This window comes from Parasteatoda tepidariorum, chromosome 5 (genome assembly GCF_982258835.1).
Source record: "Parasteatoda tepidariorum strain Cologne lab strain chromosome 5, Ptep-v5.0, whole genome shotgun sequence".
Lineage (NCBI taxonomy): Eukaryota > Metazoa > Arthropoda > Arachnida > Araneae > Theridiidae > Parasteatoda > Parasteatoda tepidariorum.
Window position 1 is genome coordinate 83,988,587 of NC_141759.1, and position 19,166 is coordinate 84,007,752.

Below are 19,166 nucleotides of genomic sequence, written 5' to 3' on the forward strand. Positions count from 1 at the left end.
GCCAAGCTAATTTTAATCTTTTTATCCTGATATTTTTATTTTCTTTTATCTACATTAAGTCAGAAAATTGAAGTTCTAATTGGCGTACTATATGAACATTTCTCTAACTTATTTTTGGAAACTTCACTATACACATAAATTTTTATTTTACACATTTAACTTTTAAGTGTGACCTTTCATGCAAACTCCAAAATAAACCAATATTATTATGTACTATAATTTATGAGCTACTATATTTTGCATTGTAACGCAAAGTTTGAGGTTATTTGCCCAAGATACTTAGATAATTCTGCTTCAAATGTAAAACACTATTGGCATACTATAAACTGTTTCTACCAACTTATGAAAAGAAACAAAAATATTAATTCTCTTTAGAAATTTCAATAAATTTATTGAACTTTCACATTAGTACTGAAAGAACTATGCTTGAACAACCACAAATGCAGCCAGAAGTTTTATGATCTTTTTTACTTATTTTTATAAAAAAAAAAAGAAAATGAAATAAAAAAGTAATTGAAAATATTAATCAATGAAGTTTGAATATAAAGATTACACCAATGAAGAAATAATTTGGCAATGAAAATAACTAATAAAGATATCTCAACATCAATCTTGATTTCATTTTTATAATGACTGAAAGGTAATAAAAATGCTAAGAAAGAAATTTCATAGTCTTATTCATGTAAGAACGATTAAATTATAAATTTTACACGGTTAACAAAAAAGGGAGATCAAAACAGATTGGTTCAAATTTTTTTAAAATGAAATTCAGTTAAATCATTAAGTAAACATACTTCATTTTTTTAACTGAGATTTTGTTGGGCAACCATAAAAATTTATTAAGACTGTTCTTACAAAAGACTTTTTTGTCTTATAAAATAACTGATATTAGGAAAAAATTTGTTTCTTTTTTAACAATTGTCAATTAGCTACTTATGACTGAATAGATAAGTCTTGTCCCCCTCTAGTCAATGTTTGCCATGTTGATTCATGAAATAGCATACAATATTAATATGAAGATAGACCACATTTAAAAAAAAAAAATCTAAAGCCCTTTTGATCCAATTTTTTTATTTATTATTATTTAAAAAGCTACTCTGATACTGAATTGCTTGGATTCTGAAAATAAGCATAATTGAAATTAATATGGTATAGACACAAGCTCATAATAAAAAATTATATAAATAAATGAGAATCTGTTCAATAATAATAATAACTTAAATGCATGCATGGACATCAATTATTTCAATGAATAGATTAAAATAGCAGACACTAAGCTTCTTTCAATTTAGTGAGTCATACTAACTGAGTTGATGTTAAAAATATGCTTGTTGAACAAATGATCTGAAATATATTTACAATGGGAAAATATTAAATAAAAACAAAAACACCAAAATATTTATAAGTAAAAATATTTTTTGACAAACTAAGCTAATACAAGTATTACACTGATGAAAATATTTTTAATTAAAAATAGACAATTTGAAAAAAAAAAATCATGACTATTACAATAAAAACATTATTCATACGCAAAATCAATGAAGAGTGTGAAATCTATAAGGAGAACAGAATTTTTTTTTTTTTAATAAAAGAGCAAGAAAAAAAAACTTGCAGTTCTTCATTGGGAAATCAATCAAATGAAAGAGATGAGAATAATTTTAGGTTAAAGAAAATTGCATTGCTCAAGGATATAACGAACATTGAACAGTTATGTAGTCACAAACAAAAATTAAGAATAGAACACTTTGAAAACATAGTGCACTTTATAAAAAAAAAAAGTAATTTGAACATTAAAAAATATTAAAGGGTATGAAATTAAACCAGCAATTAAAGGGTATGAAATTAAATCAAGCAATTAAAGGGTATGAAATTAAACCAAGCAATTAAAGGTTATGAAATTAAACCAGCGATTAAAGGATATTAAATCCATCAACTAAACATGAATAATTTTGCAAGTAAAAAATAATTAATATTAAGTAATTACATTTTAAAAGTTAATTCCAGATTGCAATTATAAAATAAATTAAATAAAAACTAAGGTGAATATTTAAAATTCACATTTTTTACACAAACAGGCAAAGCAATTAGAAATTTCATCTAAAGTAAACAAATACCTTTTCGATGTGAGATGAGCAGATAACTTTATTAAGAGTTTATTTTTTAAAGTAGATTTCATAGCTAGATATAAACCAAATTGCTAAAGTTATAATAAAATTTAAAAAAATAAAACACAATAAATACAAAACTGCATAGTTTAAATTTGTACCAATTACATGTTATGTAATATTAATTGAGATTTAAAAATTCGTGTATGTTATCAAATCTTCTTAGAGCACTATATCTAAAAAGACATACATTATTAGATCTTTTCAGATCTAAAGGGACATGACTTAATACTTCATATGATTTGAAATTAAAAGTAGTCTATATGAATGCCTAATCTTGGAATGTTACAAGGAAATATTTTTATTATACTCTACATATTATTCTCATAAAAGAATTTCATAATAATACTCTTTTTAAATATCCATCAAACTAAGAAAATCCCTATATTTTATTTATAAAACTTATTGTGACTAGATTCTAAAGAAAACTTTAGATAAAAACATCACATTAAACAACCCAAACAATGGAAATAAAACCAAAAAATAATAACAATAAATCACAATAGTTAGTATATAGTAAACAAGTATATATGTTGCAAGCTGACTGCATACTTTAGTACATATATTTTATTTATACATATTTTATTTGAACTTCAATAACAAAAGAGAAAATACTGAACAAAATCAATGTGACACAAATGCAAGCAAGTTTGTTTCGCAGGAAGTTTGTTTTGAACACTGATGAAGACTAAAAAAGTTTTTTTCCTGCTTTCTTTCATTGCTCATAACGTTATAATAATAAAGAGAAATTCCCTAATATGCTTAAATTGTAGGATTTCTTTTTAATAAAGGAAAATGAACCTGCATTTAAATCACATTGATTAAAAAGAGAGAAACGATGATGAAAACAAAAGTCTTTGAAATATAAATCATTTTTATAAATGAAGCCTAATTTGTGATTTTCAGTATCATAGTTTAGAGTTAAGACATTTATAAATGAAATGCAGAAAATACTGACAGAAATTTTTACTGCTAGAAACTAAAAAAAGAAAAAAAAGTTCACTTATTTGCAAAAGTTACTCATATAACACTAATAACATATTTATTTGGATTAAATTCATATTGAATTAAAAATTTTAAAAGCATTATTATGCTGCAAACTTAGGTTTTTTAAATACTATTACTTATTCATAATTTTGAATTAATCAAGAAAAATTAAGTGTAGGCAAGCTTCTAAGTTAATATTATGATAAAATAAGTTTCTAATGACATCATGATTACTAATATAATACCATTAATTGCATCTTGCAACAGAATTTCTAAGATAGTTATTTTAAGACAGATCGTTAATTATTGTCCAAATGTATGATATACCTGAGTAATTACTTTACAGATCAATAGGTGGCTCTATTATTGTAAAGTATGGTAGAGTACACCAGGCATTGGTACTTAACCTTAAAATAACATCAGTGTAGGGTATACTGAGCTGTGGTAGTTACCCTTAAAAGAATATAAGTGACGGGTATGCATTGAGTCTTAACCTTTAAAACTAATCCATTAAAAAATATGGCATATTTGGATAATACGAATTGTTTGTTTAAATCAGGGTTGGTATTTTAAGCGGAAGAAACCTATTTTCTCCAGAACCGTGGGAGAAATTGGGCAAAATGGAAGAAACTGCACTAAGTGGAAGGAACTGGTTAAAATGAAAGGGGCACAAATGGAAGAAACTGGATAAATTGGAAGAAACTGCACGAAACTAAAAATAACCATTACAATTGTTTAGCAATAAGTTTCATTAGAAGACCTTAACTTTAAATCAATTAAATTCATAATATCTGAAAATAAAAAACAATTTTACATTTACTTCATTTTAAAGAGTAACTATTATATTAACTATTTTAGTTTCTTTTTTATGAAATTTATATATGTACCACATTATTTCAGAGGCGGTTTGAGTATAATTAATTACATCTAGCTACGGAGTAGTTATTTTTAGGTATTTAGATCAGGGTTGGTATTTCTCATCTCTAAAAAACCTATTTCTCCCAGACAAAGAAACAGGGAAAAACAGGAAGAAACTAAAAATAATCTATACAATTGTTTAGCAATGAATATTATTCCAATAGCTCAAATTAAAACAAATTGAATTTATAGTACTAGAAAATACACCTCTAATTTGTTTTAAATAACAATTTTTATATTATTCATGTAATTTTTGTTATATTATTTAATTCAATCTTTTTTTTTTAAATTTTAAAATGTATGCATTAAATTACTTGGAGAGTCTGTTTCAGCATTCACACTTAACAGAAATTATTACTATTATTTAAACTAAATTGTTATTATAAACTGCTTAAAAAAATTATTAAATTTTAGATTTCTCTTGAAAAGGAGTTTCTTTATTTCTTCCATTTGGGTTGGAAGAAACTTGACATCTCTGGTTTAGAGACCTATTATTTTGCTTCACAAAATATTTTTTATTAGCATTAAATAGCGAAAAATATTTATAATTCATAAAACCTAGGGTAAAAAAAGTTTACATGTTATTCATAATATTGTAATTTAAAATACAAGAAGCAATTTCCTACAGCATTGTGACTAAATTATTATTATGTAAAAAATTATTATTTTTTTTAAATTCAGTTTTCTTTTCCAAATTTAAGTCAGTATCGCCTGAAGTTACAAAACGTCTTTCGCTGGCACTGTATATAAATATCAACCCTCAGTCTAACCAGCTCTATTCTTAAAATAAAAAATGCATTAAATGAAATATTTAGGATGATTAATAAGTGTAAAAAATTTGTAAGATTGAATGGGTAAAATATATAACAAAAGGATAAACACATGATAAAAACATTGAAATGAAAACCAAACAACCACATTATTAAAATATCTTCAATGATATAAAACACGCAAAATGAGATAAAACCAACAAGAGTTAAATCTATCCAGATTCAAAAGATTAAAAACAATGAAGCACCTTCTATTTGAATACTGTCTCATAACACATTTATATAGATATTTCTAAAAAGGGTTCACATCACAGCAAATAACGAAGATGGACTGATTATTTTAGGAGAGGTATATTTACAGCACATAAAAAAATGAAAATGTTTTTGCGATTGTAGCAAGACTAGTTTAAACTTTTTGCGGCCTCGGCACATTATGCGGAGCTTCATTGAATTCTTCTAATTCTTCACCGGGATCGGATTCAGATGCAAGCTGAAAGTACTGTTCACTTCTGGTAGGGGACAAGAGATGTGACATGATTGCATAAGCAAGAAAGTCAGCACTAGATGTGATACCTGGAAATATACATAAAGTATTTTTATAACAATTTCGGAAATCACAAATTTAAATTTCCAAGCAGGTGCACGTTCAATAACCTTTTTGTGAAAATTCAACAATTATTTTACAATTACAATTATTTTACAATTACAATTATTTTAGAAAGTTAGAAATACAAATCAAGCAACTCCTAAAAACAATAAATTGTAATTAACTGGCACACTGGTCAAAAAAGATTCACCATCTCTGGCTGTCATGCAATACATAACATATTTCCTATCATTTAAGAAATGCTTTTTCCATAAATAAAAATCCTTAACATAACCTGTAATCTTCTTATACCACAACCTTGAATTGAGTGTAGAATAAAATCTACATTTAGAGATTCCCTCTACTTCCGCCTAACACATTTGCATAGAATTCAAAAACCATTATATGGTTGCTAGTTAATGTTTTGATTTCCTTAAAATTCGTTATGATTTCTCCTGCTTTCTTTTCCACCAACACACTTGAATGCGTAATGCTAAGAAAAAGAGCCTTGGCATTAAATTTAATCAATCATTAGCCTATACATGGTTTCCTTAACTTTCCTTGGCCAAAACTATTTCAACTCACACATTACACTTGCATTTTTGATTTCTTGATGAACGGAGGTGCTTTGTGGGGCTTGGCTCTGCAGGCGACCATCCTTGCCATTTCAAAATTTATTATAATTATTACGTATGAATAAATTTTTTTTTAATACTTTGGAGCTTCATATGATCACACATAAATTTCAAGAATAAAACATATTTATTTATTATATTCCGATTCTTTATTAAGCAATTTATGATTTTTGCTAAATAATTGCTGGCCTACATCAGACTGGAATAACATATGGACGACTATACCAACCAACATCCCCTTCAATGAATGGTAAATTCATCGAACTTCAAGTTATAATAAAAAACATAAAACCTCTTCAACTTATGGTATACGCTAATCAAACCTCTACAACAAAATATAAATTTCATCTAGCACCAAAACTAAATTTCCTGGACACTGGCCCTATAGTAAATAAGATTTTTTAAAAAATTTATTACATATTTAGCTCATTAATTAGATAACTTTCTAAAAGCTTTTCAACTCCCAATAATGACCCACATTGACTCTCTTAGAAAAGAAAGATTGATAGCTCACCTAAAAGAAGCTTTGCTCTCCATAATGCAGATATCTGAAGAGCAATCAATGCAACAACAGGCAGGTAAACAAACCATACTAAAATTCCAGCACCAAAATGAACATAAAATCTCAACTTCGCTCGATCATTCTCATCCAACATGGTTGAACGTAGCTCGTACAGAAACCAAACCATGATGGCCAGGCGCAAAATTAAGAATATCCAGCCAGGAAAAGTCTGATATTCATCAATATCATCAATCACATCCACTTCAGTCTATAAAAGAGTTTTAAACAATATTTAACATATAAAATATATTTTTCAGGCTAAATAATGAAATACAGCCTAACCCCGCTATAATGAACTTTCACGGGACCGAAATTTTGGTTCACTATAACCAAGACTTCACTATAACAGTTCTGCAAACAATTTTAACAAATGGTTCCAAACTTCCCCTTTTTATTACACATTATTTAAATAAAAGACCAATAACATGAATTACAAAAATGCCTGAAAAATTATACGTAGTAACAAAAAATGTTAACTTTTATTTTTAATTACTCTCCGTCTTGAGTACAAAAAAAAAATTTGTAATCTTTAGCTGATGAGCAATCCTCAACATCAGATATGGAAACACTTCCCTACTCTGATATTTTTTCTTGGATTTATGTTATTCCATTTTTTAAGCCTGTCTAACCAGGCATTTGAGCACATTAAAGTAATCTATATTTATTGACTTTGACTTGAATCATTGTCCAGATACTGGAAGATTGTGGCTTCTTTGAATGCTTAACCAATTGAATAATAGTATTCAATAATGAAGCAAATAGACTGTCAGCAGAAACATCTGTTTAGATTTGGTATTGTTCCTTCCCGGTATGCACTCTTTGCAGTTCTGGTGATGACATGGACTCCACGCACCTTCTTCGCTGCTCTGCACTTCGCAAAAATTCTACCACTGAACGCTATTGGGAAGATAGAGACATATTGTGATTAATAGATTTTGTTACAGCATCTTTTGTTTCTGTTCTTATTTTTATTCGATGTTTATGTATGCTGTTACTGTCTATAATCTGTCATTGGAAATTTAAAAAAAAAATAAATAAATAATGAAGCAAATAAGAAAAACTGTTTATTGCTGCATTTCATGCTATAAATGGTTTAAAAAATAGGTATGCGTATTTATTTTGAGGTAGAAATTTCAAAATTGTTACAAGAAAATGAAGAAAATTAATCAGTCGAAGTCATAAAAAAAATTCCTAATATCCAACTTCCTCTCTTTATTGGTTCACTATATCCACAAAAGTAACATTATATGTGTGTAGCAAGGCACAGGAATGAACATTTCGTCCACTATATCTGGGAGTTCACTATAGCAGGGTTTGACTGTATATTCAACATATAACACATAAATGAAGTCTCATTCAGTTTTAGAAGGTGGTAAATACGTATAACTATTTAAAATATATCCATATATGCAAACTTCTCTTCTTTTAAAAAGTTTTTCTTGAATATTTGAAGTAGTAGTTAAATTTGAGTGTTACAATTTTATTTCTGATTAAATTAATTTGGCTTATCTAAATAAAACTCAAGCAAATAAGATATGATAATCAAGTAGTGAAGTTTGTAAGTGGTGTCAAAGCAAAATTATACAAATTAAGCCTAATTATTCACAACCACTTAAATATTGTGGAGCGGTTTTAAGATTGGCATCTATGAATGTGTCATATCTTTTATTAAAGAACATTAAAAAAAACCTTTTAAAATAACTATTCCAATTAATTAATTCTTGTTAAATTGTTAATATCAAATATGTACATAATTGTACAAAATTATAAAATGAGTAAAAATTGAAAATAAAAACAAATATATTTGAAGATATAAAGATAATTGTATAAAAATGTTTAGAACTGGAAATTTTTAAAAGTAAATTACAAAATTAACTTTTTGGAGGATGGGTTTTTGCTCACTAAACAAAAATTTAAGTTTTGGAAATTATTGATTTATGCATGATAATTATTACCAAAATCTAAAATTCTTATAATAGTGCCATTATAAAAGATATTAAGAACAGATTTATTTTGAACTACAGCTTAAAAAAAACAAAACATTTCGACATAATTCTATTCAGTTTTTATTTCATGACAGTTTGACAACAGAACTATTTTCCTTATGGTTCAATATTTTTTTTTCTCTTCTTAAAATTCCTGATTTTTTTAAGCATACCACTTCTTGAATAAATTTAATTTAATTACTGATTATAACTAATACATTGTGAATCAGTATTATGCACAAAAAAGGCAAAAAAATAAAATAACAAGTCTTGTTATAAGAAGCAACTAAATCAAAATATGTTAAATGTTCCAGAAAAGAAATTTCCTTCAAAATAAATAGAAAATAAAGAAATATTTAAAATATTGTTTTCAGAAAAAAATGAGATTGTCTGGAAATATACCAAACAACATGCTTTACATTAATTATTGTCATTTTTTTTTAAAGTTATAGGATATGCCCTTATTTATTTATTTTGAAAATATTTATTGAGAATATAAAAGTCGTAAAAAATTCTTTGATGTAATTTTTTTCTTACTCTCACATAATTCACTGTGAACCTTCATCATACTTCATCAAGTAGTTTTCTATCACAGCCTCCATACATTTAGCGCTTCAGAAGCACTTTGCACCCACAAACCTTCATTTTGCAAAAAATAGTTATATTTTGCAAAATGAAGTTTTTGAGGAGCATAGTGTGGCTATAAAATGAAAGCCTTTTATTATTAACTTTTAGGTTATAGGATATGCCCTTATTTATTTTCAAAATATTTTATGAGAATAAAAAAGTTGGAAAAATTTTTTTGATGCAATTTTTTTCATAGTCTCACATAATTTACTATGAACCTACTTCATCCAATAGCTTTCTAGCAACACAGCTCCATACATTTAATGCTTCAGCAGCACTATGTACCTCAAAATCTTCATTTTGCAAAAAATAGTTAATAAACAAACATTTTCAGTCTAATGTAAGATATAATTTTACCATTAGTACCCTGGCTACATTCCTAAAAGAAAAAATCTTACTTTTTTTTTAATAACATTATTAATTTTCTTTTGTCTTTTAAAATAAAGTAATAAGAAAAGAAGGAGAGAACATTGTTTTTAGTCATAAATATGTAATAAATTTAGGGTAACTATTTCAAGTTTAATAACACCTTAGCTTAACTAATACCTTAATCTTTGCAGTGAAATAATATATCAGAAAGATATGTGTGTATAAGTTACAAAAAATTGCAAGGAAATATAAAACCGTACAGTATTTACCATATTCCAGACATACAGAAGAACACTAACACACGTGTACAGCATCCAAACACAAAAAAGAAAAGGCTTCCATGTTAACTCAGTTCTAGTAATAGCCCATCCCTTAGCTAGGAGAAGCAACAGCAACATAAAGAGACTCTGAAAAAATAAATGAAATAATTTTTATCATTTAAACTCTCTAAATAATAATAAATTCTATGATGTTTTACAACATAATGATTGAATTAATATTTTTTATGCAACACATTCTAAATATTATATAATAAGGTCTGTTTACTTTTCAAAATTTCTTATTAAAAGAATTTCAAACAAGTACATTTAAAGTACTATAATAGAGAATGGCAGATGGAATTATTGTTATAGTGATCTCATTGTTATGGATGGTGTTTTCTACACTAGGGAGTGCTGCAAGCTCTTGACTGCTTATACTTCCGGGTTACTGTTTTTGGTGTGTTTTGCAACCATTTGGCTTACAATGTGATCATTGTGCTTTGAGACTCTCTTAAGTAGCATTTCTTGCATAGATTATTTGTTACCTGATTAATTATTTGTGTTTAAAAGAAGAATTGTTATAAGAATCATCCTTTGAAGACCTGTCACTTAAAGACGTAAGAATTGTCAGTTGAAAAAAGAATCATTATAAAACACTTTTTACTTTGCTAACCAACTTCGAAATTTACCGAACCTAAATGATAATTTGTAAAATAAAGTTAATCTCACTGCTCGAACAATATGCAAACACTTACCTATAGTGGTACACATCTTCCATCAAAAACAAATAGTAATAAACAAGTAAAAACAGCCAAAAAAGTGAGTTCTTTCTAAATCTAGGAACCATAACACCTTTTTTTAACAATACATCTCTAAACAACTAAAACAAATTTTCTCTTTAAAGTCACCTAAATTACTTAATATCAATAATATCTTATGAAATACAGTAGATTTGAGCTCAGAAATTATATAATTTATTTCTTTTTCTCAAAAAAAATTATCTGTTTGAAAATATCGCCTCGCAGAATAAGCTGTAGCCATATACTTTCTAACTGGAAAAAGAGCAGGTGAAGAGCTCGAGATTGTTGGAACATATGTCTAAGGAATAAATGTCTAGTTAACGAGATTTAGCACAAGTAACGAATTTTAAATTTTAGATAAGTGGAATTCCAAGTCTGATTCACATGTCTGATATAATCAGTAAATGGTCTCTAAATTTGAACTATTGCATTTTTCAATTTCTACTAGTATTATCAGTTAGGAAAAAAAAAAGATGCTGGATCAAAAATCTAAATCTTTTGATTTTTATAATCTATTTCTTAAGAATCCACAATTGTTATAAAATATAAAGTTTTGTTCTGAATAGACAAAAAAAAAATCTCGAAAAAAAGTTAAAATTCATGACAGATAAGGATAAAATACTTTTTTCATCAGGAAAACTACAAATCCTGAATTGATTAACGAAATTGTGTTAATTAAAAAGAAAATGTACAGAATTCAAATTAAAGGGATAAAAAAAATATGAAAAAAAAGCATGAATTTTTTTATAAATGAAAGCAGGGTACTTTTCCATTAGCCGGGTGCAAATGTTGCCAATTGTGAACAAAACAGGAGCCAAGTAGCCAAGTGAAGCAAATGACAAAACAGTCAACAGAATAAAAATCGAAAACATTAAACTATAAACAAATATTAATACATGCTTTGTTTTGAACGAATTCAGAGAATAGGGCGCATGGCCCCAAACTAACATTCTCTTTATGGTTGTAAGAAATTTGGCAGAATTCAACATTATTTGGCCATTTTTCACTTGCGCCAGCTAACGGAAAAGCACCAAAAGCAGAAATATCCAATACTGACTATAGAAAATAATGCAATTACCTCAGCTAATAGATGCATCACATCTCCAACAACTTCAAGAACAGCAACCCCTTCACCATCCAGCGCAAACTTAACCATATGAACCACTATGCAGAAAACATAAGATAGCTGTAACACTAATGAGGCAGTATATAACCTGGTTACGTGATGACGCTGATGCACTGCAGCGTACAGTTGGAGAGGGACTAGAATCAAATACAGAGCAAGCAATCCCAAATACATTTCAACTGTTCCCTAAAAAGAGAGGGGGGGAGGGCAATTATGTGTTGGGCAGTTCTAGGTTGACATACAGAACAATAAGACACTGTAAATTCTCATAAAGTTTCTTTTAATGCAGCGTTTCCCAAATGTATGACTTTTGTGTACCCTTTCTAAATTTTTCGTAATGCCGTGTACCACTAATAAAAAAATTGCACAAAAGTTAAAAATCACAACTGGCTGTTGACACCATTAATTATTAACAGCTAACTCTGCAAAAAAATAGCCAATAAAAAAATATGTAATCGTCAAATTTCAGGGCTAGCTTCGATTTTAAATAAAATTTTCGTTTGTTGCAAGATATTTCGCGTAAGAACCCGTACCCCCGCTAAACTGTTCCCGTACCCCTGGGGCAGTGTTTTCACTACAGAGCGAGAATCTCGCATATTTTTCTACTATCTCGCATTAAAAAATTATTACCGCGAGAAATTAGCTCATTCTATAAATCAATTTCAAAATTAGCGAATTTCTCGCATTTTGGAAAAAGCTTTGAATTACGCCATTTAGAATAAAATCCGTTATACTTTTCCTCCTGGATCTTTCATTATTTTCAACATTGCCCCGTTATCTAGCTTCCCTATTTGCGAGTATTGTTCAGAACCTTTTCGAACAACAGAACACAACCCCTCCAAACCACAGAACCCCTTTCAGAACACATTTCTCTGCAACCACCTGTTTACCGTAGGTAAGGTTTCTTCATGTAATAAGTTCAAATTTCTTATGCACTAATGTAAGATGGACGAATACTTTGTAAAGGCAAAATCTTCTATGATGATGTATTATAATTAAAGAAATGATTTTATTTTCAAGAGTTTTTGTGTTTTTTTAGCTCTTAGAAACCTCACTTAACTTTTTAAAATCTCGCCCTGTTTTTGAGAAAGGGTGAGAAATTCTCACCCATTTTTTTTCTATGATGAAAACACTGTGGGGGTACGTGTACCACACTTTGGCAAACACTGTTTTAATGCTTGCTTTTTTTATAGAGTAAAACCTCGCTAAAACAATATTTTGAGGACCAAATAAATATATTGTTGTAGAGGGATATATTGTTATATCGAGGGCCTACATACTTTGGGGACACAATAAATACAATTTTGTAATACAAATTAATTAAATACAAAACAATAAATACAATACTTTGGGGACAAAATTTAATGCAATATACGTATTAACTATAAATTTATTTATATGTTATGCAAAAAATTAATTCGCAGAGTGTTAAGTATGGTTAAATATTAAAAACAATTGAATAAATTAAGAAAATAAAATAATAAAAATACCTGAAAACCGTTTTTATTGAAAATAATCTGATATTTTCGTCTGCTTATTCATTTTTTTGGCTGACAAGACTACCAACAAAGTATGTATTGAGTCCAAAGCACGAAAATGATTTTAGTTCGTGAATGGCGCTCCCCCCACCCTCTACAGAAAAAATTCTCTTTCAGGTGTTAACGTGATGCTTGTGGTCATTTGTGACTCATGATCAGCTTTTAATATGAAGGAAATAAAATCAGATAGGAATGTTACATCTGTGACTTCTTAAAGAGATAAGGGAGGCAATTCTAAGAATTAAAGTTCTTGGGGTGGTCCGAAGTGAGTCTTCTCTTGTCAGAAAAGATGGAAAAAATGGCAAAAGAAGATAAAATAAGATTTCTTACATTGTTTGGAAACCAATACTAAATGGAGAAAATAATGTTATAATTTTGAAAAAAAAAATTAGAGGAATTTATTGCTTTAGACAATATAGTAATAATGAGAGAAGCATGACATTAATTCATATGCAAGTTTGTCGGGACCACAAGCATTATTGTAATAAAGGGAGTTATTGTTGTATTGGATATCGTAGTAATGAAAGTTCACTGTATATATATATATAAATATGGACTAACATATTTCTTTATATTTGGTAGAAAGATATTTTAGACATGCCTAGGTACTAGGCTAACTGAAAAATCTTTATAATTTGTTGCCGACATCTTACAATGTACTAGACTTTTTTTAATTTGCCTGATGTTTTTTTAGGTTTATTACAATTAGGTAGTCCAAATGCGTCTAGACTAATTATGAAATCAGATTGAATTTACTCAAGCTTATTGCTATAAATATTTAATTATACTTTTAGCTATTGCAAACAGAGAAATAAATGTTATATATTTTCTAATTTCCCAAAAAGTGTGTGGACTCACTGCAATAAGCCAAAAAAATGTCAAGTTGATTAGAAAATAGTGATGACATATCCTATTGGCCTGATACATAGAAAGTTGTTAAACAATTCATTTATTCTATCACAGATACCTTTAATAAAACATTTATTGATAAAAACTAAGAACTGAAAAATATAAGCAAGAAGAAAATTTTCCAATAGAATAGAAGAAACTTCTATAGAAGGCTAGGACTCACCCTGGGAAGATTGAAACATCACTTAATTTATTTGCATGCAAAATATGTGGGGAAATTTAAAGTTGGCGTTATAATATGGTTAGCAGTTATGATGACAAGCAAATTATTAAGAAAAAATCTAGATTCTCTATTAGCTTGTGTTTTGATAATGCTTGTAAAAATTATAAATTATGGCACAGTCAACTTGCCATTATTTGTTTGAAGAATTTGCAAGTTAATTAAGGTGACAACTTATTGCGATTAAAACAATATTTTCACCATCTATTAGGATTAATAACAGACGGAATAACAATCCTATTTTCAAAATAACATTAAGTCAACGTAAATGTCAACTGGAAAAGCTTGATTTAACTTCAAAACAATAAAATAAAATAAATAAAATGAAAATATAACAATATACCTACAAAAAGAAATATTCCAATATAAAAAAAATAAAAGTTGTGATCGCCTCACTATGATCACTGGCTACCCATTGGTTAAATGCTTTTTCCTTCTGGATGGACTCAATTAAATGCCACAACATTTCAAATAATGGGATGCAAAAACTGTCTCAATTGATGTTCGTCATCGGATTGGTTTTCAAATCCTGCCTATGTACATGTTTCAAGAAGGCACAAATAACTTTTCCTTCTTTAGCATTCATATTTGTATTGAAATCACTGCCAAGTCAGTAATTATACATTAATAATAAAAAGAATATAAAAATGCTTTAAATTATTATTATGTAAACACATTAAAAATGCCTGCTAGTGAAAATAAAAACAGCAGCGGTCGCCATAGCAACGCATGCAATGACGATGCATGCGCACTGTTTACAATTACTCTTGAACACAGTTGAAAAGTGTGTGCATGCCATCATATCCCAACCAAGACTCATTTTGCCAATGAATAAAATACATGTTTAGAAACATTTTATAGTTTTCTTTTTACCTAATGTGACATTTTTAGCAATCAATTTAGTATTATTTTTTTGATTGCTTGAATAGAAATAATTCAGTTAACAGAGATGAACTTACTTGTTGATCAAAGGACAGTTGAAATTCAAAAGGATTCCTATGTGTAGCGTAAGGATTTCCATTTGCCAGCCATATATCATAGTCCATAACTATGTTTTCTTTCGAAGACTCTTTCCAAGTACAGTTATTATCAGACCCATATCTATAACAAGCTACAAGGCTAATGTACCAAAATCTGAGAAGGAAAAAAAAAGTTTAGTCTATAAAAATTTATCTCCTTATTGTTTATACAGAGCCTGACTAAGGCAGTGGCATATGGGGCAGTTGCCCCGGGTCCCACATCAGAGGGGGGCCCCAAATCGAATAGAAAGTTTATTTTAGGTTTCCTTCTTCAATGAACTTTTTTCAAACAAAATATCAGTGCAATGTAAAAACCATCAGTTTTATGTTAGCTTCTTAATTAACCTGTAGTATGAACACAAAAAATCTCTATTTCGTAAATCCATGGCCTTCTATTGCAGAATTCAGCAAATTTTTGCAATTATGATGAACAAATTTGGCCAATCAAAAATCTGTATTTTTTCATATCGCAAAATGAGATATGTTCACAAAAATACATTCTTCTGATTGGCTTAAGCGAGCCATTGTAATTGCGTAAAATTAGCTAATGTCAGCAAAGATATGAATTTTTCGCGGCTAGATGATAAAGTTAACAATCAGAAAACTGCATGCGGCATGATGGACATAGAATTGTCAGAAAACCAATAAAATGGACAGAACGATATTTCGACTGACCACTGGAAGGGAGGACTTTATAGCTATTTTAAGTACTAGTCAATTTTCTTGTTATATATGTATAATGAGGTGAGACATTTAAATACCTCCATGAAGTTCAATTTTTCATTACTGAACTGGTGAAGTAGAGGGAGGCCCCCAAAGAAGTTTCTGACCCCGGGCCACAATTACGCTAAGTCGGGCCCTGTGTTTATATAATTGAAAAACCTTTCTCTAAATGCTTCTTCAAACTCAGTGTACATGCCAAGAAAAAATATATAAAATACAAAATGATTTTGAGGTCTACAAATTTATGCATATCAAAATGGCTAAAAGATTAGTTTTTTATGACATTTTTGCAAAAAAGCATGTTATGAATGAAATAAATATTTAACAAACAAGCAAGTTTTCCTTTTTGTCCTATACTAGGAGATCGAATTAACATGTTACTAAAAATTAATTTAAAGTAGGCAATAATTTTTTGTAGTTAGCTGTGTAATGCACTAAATTTTTAAAAGAAGTAGTAGAGCAAGTGAAGCGAACTTGATTGCAAAAATTAAAGAGGAATAATTCTGCTAACAACTATATTAGAAATCTTCTCTAATACACTATATAATAGGCTACTTCCTCTTGTGGTGTTGGTGTTCGTCATCAATGTGGATTCCGAAGAGGAAAATCCACCATTGTTCAAATCTATACATTAAGCAAATATCAGAGAAAAACTATAGTTTGTCTAAAGTAAGAACTCCCCTAGACATTCGCCTGGATCTGTGGTGGTGACTATGGTAACGAGGTATAACTATTTCAAGTAGGGGTCACTGTTAACCCCTTAACTGCCGAGTAAAATTTACGTGATTCACTCCCCAGTGCCGCCATTTTTCGCTCAAGGGCGCTTTGTTATGCGGTGTTTTGGTGGGGGAAAAAGATGTATGCCTTGCAATTTAAAAACAGTTTACTTTCATAAGAGAAGAAAAAGAAAATACCAAACTTAAACTAAAGAATAAAAATACAATATAAAAGATGTTAAAATTTAGCTGTTGTATGATAAATCCTGAAACATGTTGGACACATAAGCCAACATCACATTCATTGCACTGATAGCGGGATTCACGAAGAATTTTTTTCACTTTCCGACATATTCATTCAAAAAATAAAAAGCACCAAATACGCACAGGAAACAAAAGCAAAAGAAGATTAAACCCGACCTTACTCAAATAGAAACATACAAGCAATAAATAAAGATGTCACTTTTCCAATACATCCCTTTCCCATTCCCCCTCCTCTGAAATTTGAATATGATATCATATCAATCGCTAACACTTTCAAGGTAATTTTACTGCATTCCGAAGTCGGGGTGTAGCTCCATATATAGCAGAGCAATGCAAAGCATCGTATTTCGGGAAAGTGTATATATACGCCTGCAGCAGTTAAGGGGTTAAGGACAGGTCTTTACTCGGGTCATCAAAAGAAAAGGTATCTTTTTCTTCAGTCTATTATGTTAGCCCTAGAGTGAAGAGAAACTACCTTCCAGAAAATGCGTTATTCTTGTTTCCATAGCAGCAGACAGCCTCAGACTTTGTGGCGGGGGGAGTTCTCACCATAGACAAACTATAAAGAATATAATGTTGATGCATATAATCTTTTCGTAGAATTAGATTTCAAGGCAGCATAGATAAGTGAAAAAAGCTATGTGAAGCAATGGCAGAATTTAAAAGGGGGGTATTTCCGTATCGTGATCTGTGATGCCAATGACAATCACGAAGGTGCCAAATAAAGTGAAGGAGATTTCTGTATTGTGATCTGTGGCAGAATAATTGCCAAGTCTTGGCTACGGATCTGTGAGAAACGAAAAAAACATCACAGATATAACTCCTAGCCACCACTAGGAAACATCTACAAGTTTTTTTTTCTTTAACTTGCAAGTTTAAAATCTATTTGGCACCTTGGTGATTGTAGTTGGCAAGACAGATACAAACAAACACCACAAAACAAACAGCAAAACTAGCTTTCTGGGACCTTTTTTACTGATTGATGTCTTGGGCAAGGTGAGCCCCTATCCTGTCTGCTTTTTAACATTGCATTAGAAAAAGTCATCTAAGACGCAGAGCACTTAACAATTAATGGCTAATAATAATTACTCTAAATAATAGCACATAATACCTTAGATAATAAATGATCTTTACATCCTAACTTTGTGTTTATATTAGAAAAAGATTTAAGAAAAAAAATACCTAGCCTGTTTTTTATCTAGGACAGCATAAGTAAATTGATGACCGTTAACCACTCGCTGAGGTGCATCTTCATCTTCACACAATTCATTCCTAGGACAGGGAACACTTCTCAAGAGATCGTCAGTGCCATTCTCTTTACAATTTTTATCAAATGCGACAGTATCGATTTTTTTAAACATTGCGTTGCAAACACCATCAGGATCAGATTTGTATAAAGATCTATCCTTATAATATTCGAGAAAAAACTGTCTATCTACAACAACAAAAGTAGCTTTATGTCTTTCATCAATTGCATAAGTGGGCGCAGTTATATTGCCATAAATAAAACCTAAAGTGTTTAAATGATCATGATATATAGTTTTCTGAAATCCAAACTTTGTTAAAAACTTGAAAAATTCATTTGTGTTGAATTGTCCAGTCAAATGCAAAGTATTAATGCAATAAATGCAACTTAAAAAATAAAGACTCGTACAAAGTTTAATCAGCATTATTTTTTTTAAGCCGGTAGAAAGGAAAAAATTAACAGTTAGACAGATTTAACAGTCTATCATAAACAAAAACAATGGAAGATTATGAATAACATGTCGAAGTAAGATCAAAATAAAATTTCATAAACAGTTGAATATTATTTGACATTTATCTGACAGTTCTGGACTCAAACGAGCAGAAATGTTTTGCAATCATAAATATTTGGCAGTTACAGTTACTTTTTTCTGAAAAATTAGATTTATTTAGATTTTATTCTACCATATTTAAAACATTAATTGAAGTTTTTTGACAAATATTTTATAATTTAAAAAAATAT

The 19,166-nt window shown here is 29.1% G+C and overlaps 1 protein-coding gene across 1 annotated transcript; it reads right to left on the minus strand.

Moving 5' to 3' along the window:
* Positions 1 to 441: 441 nt before the first annotated feature.
* Positions 442 to 19,045, minus strand: LOC107442894 (transmembrane protein 145). Its single transcript, XM_016056573.4, has 6 exons — positions 18,362 to 19,045; positions 15,417 to 15,591; positions 11,743 to 11,976; positions 9,874 to 10,011; positions 6,576 to 6,831; positions 442 to 5,413 (listed from the first exon to the last, which is right to left on the minus strand). The coding sequence occupies exons 1-6, from the start codon at positions 18,847 to 18,849 to the stop codon at positions 5,247 to 5,249; spliced, it is 1,458 nt and encodes a 485-aa protein (XP_015912059.2). The 5' UTR covers positions 18,850 to 19,045; the 3' UTR covers positions 442 to 5,246.
* Between the last annotated feature and the right edge of the window lie 121 nt (positions 19,046 to 19,166).

Bases quoted from the DNA above. Each gene is read 5' to 3' on its own strand.
- LOC107442894 (XM_016056573.4), bottom strand. From the start codon at position 18,849: ATGCTGATTAAACTTTGTACGAGTCTTTATTTTTTAAGTTGCATTTAT. The intron at 10,012-11,742 runs GTAATTGCATTA...TTATTTTTTCAG, and splicing joins TGATGCATCTATTAGCTGAG to AGTCTCTTTATGTTGCTGTT. The intron at 6,832-9,873 runs GTAAATACTGTA...ACTCTTTTATAG, and splicing joins TTCTGTATGTCTGGAATATG to ACTGAAGTGGATGTGATTGA.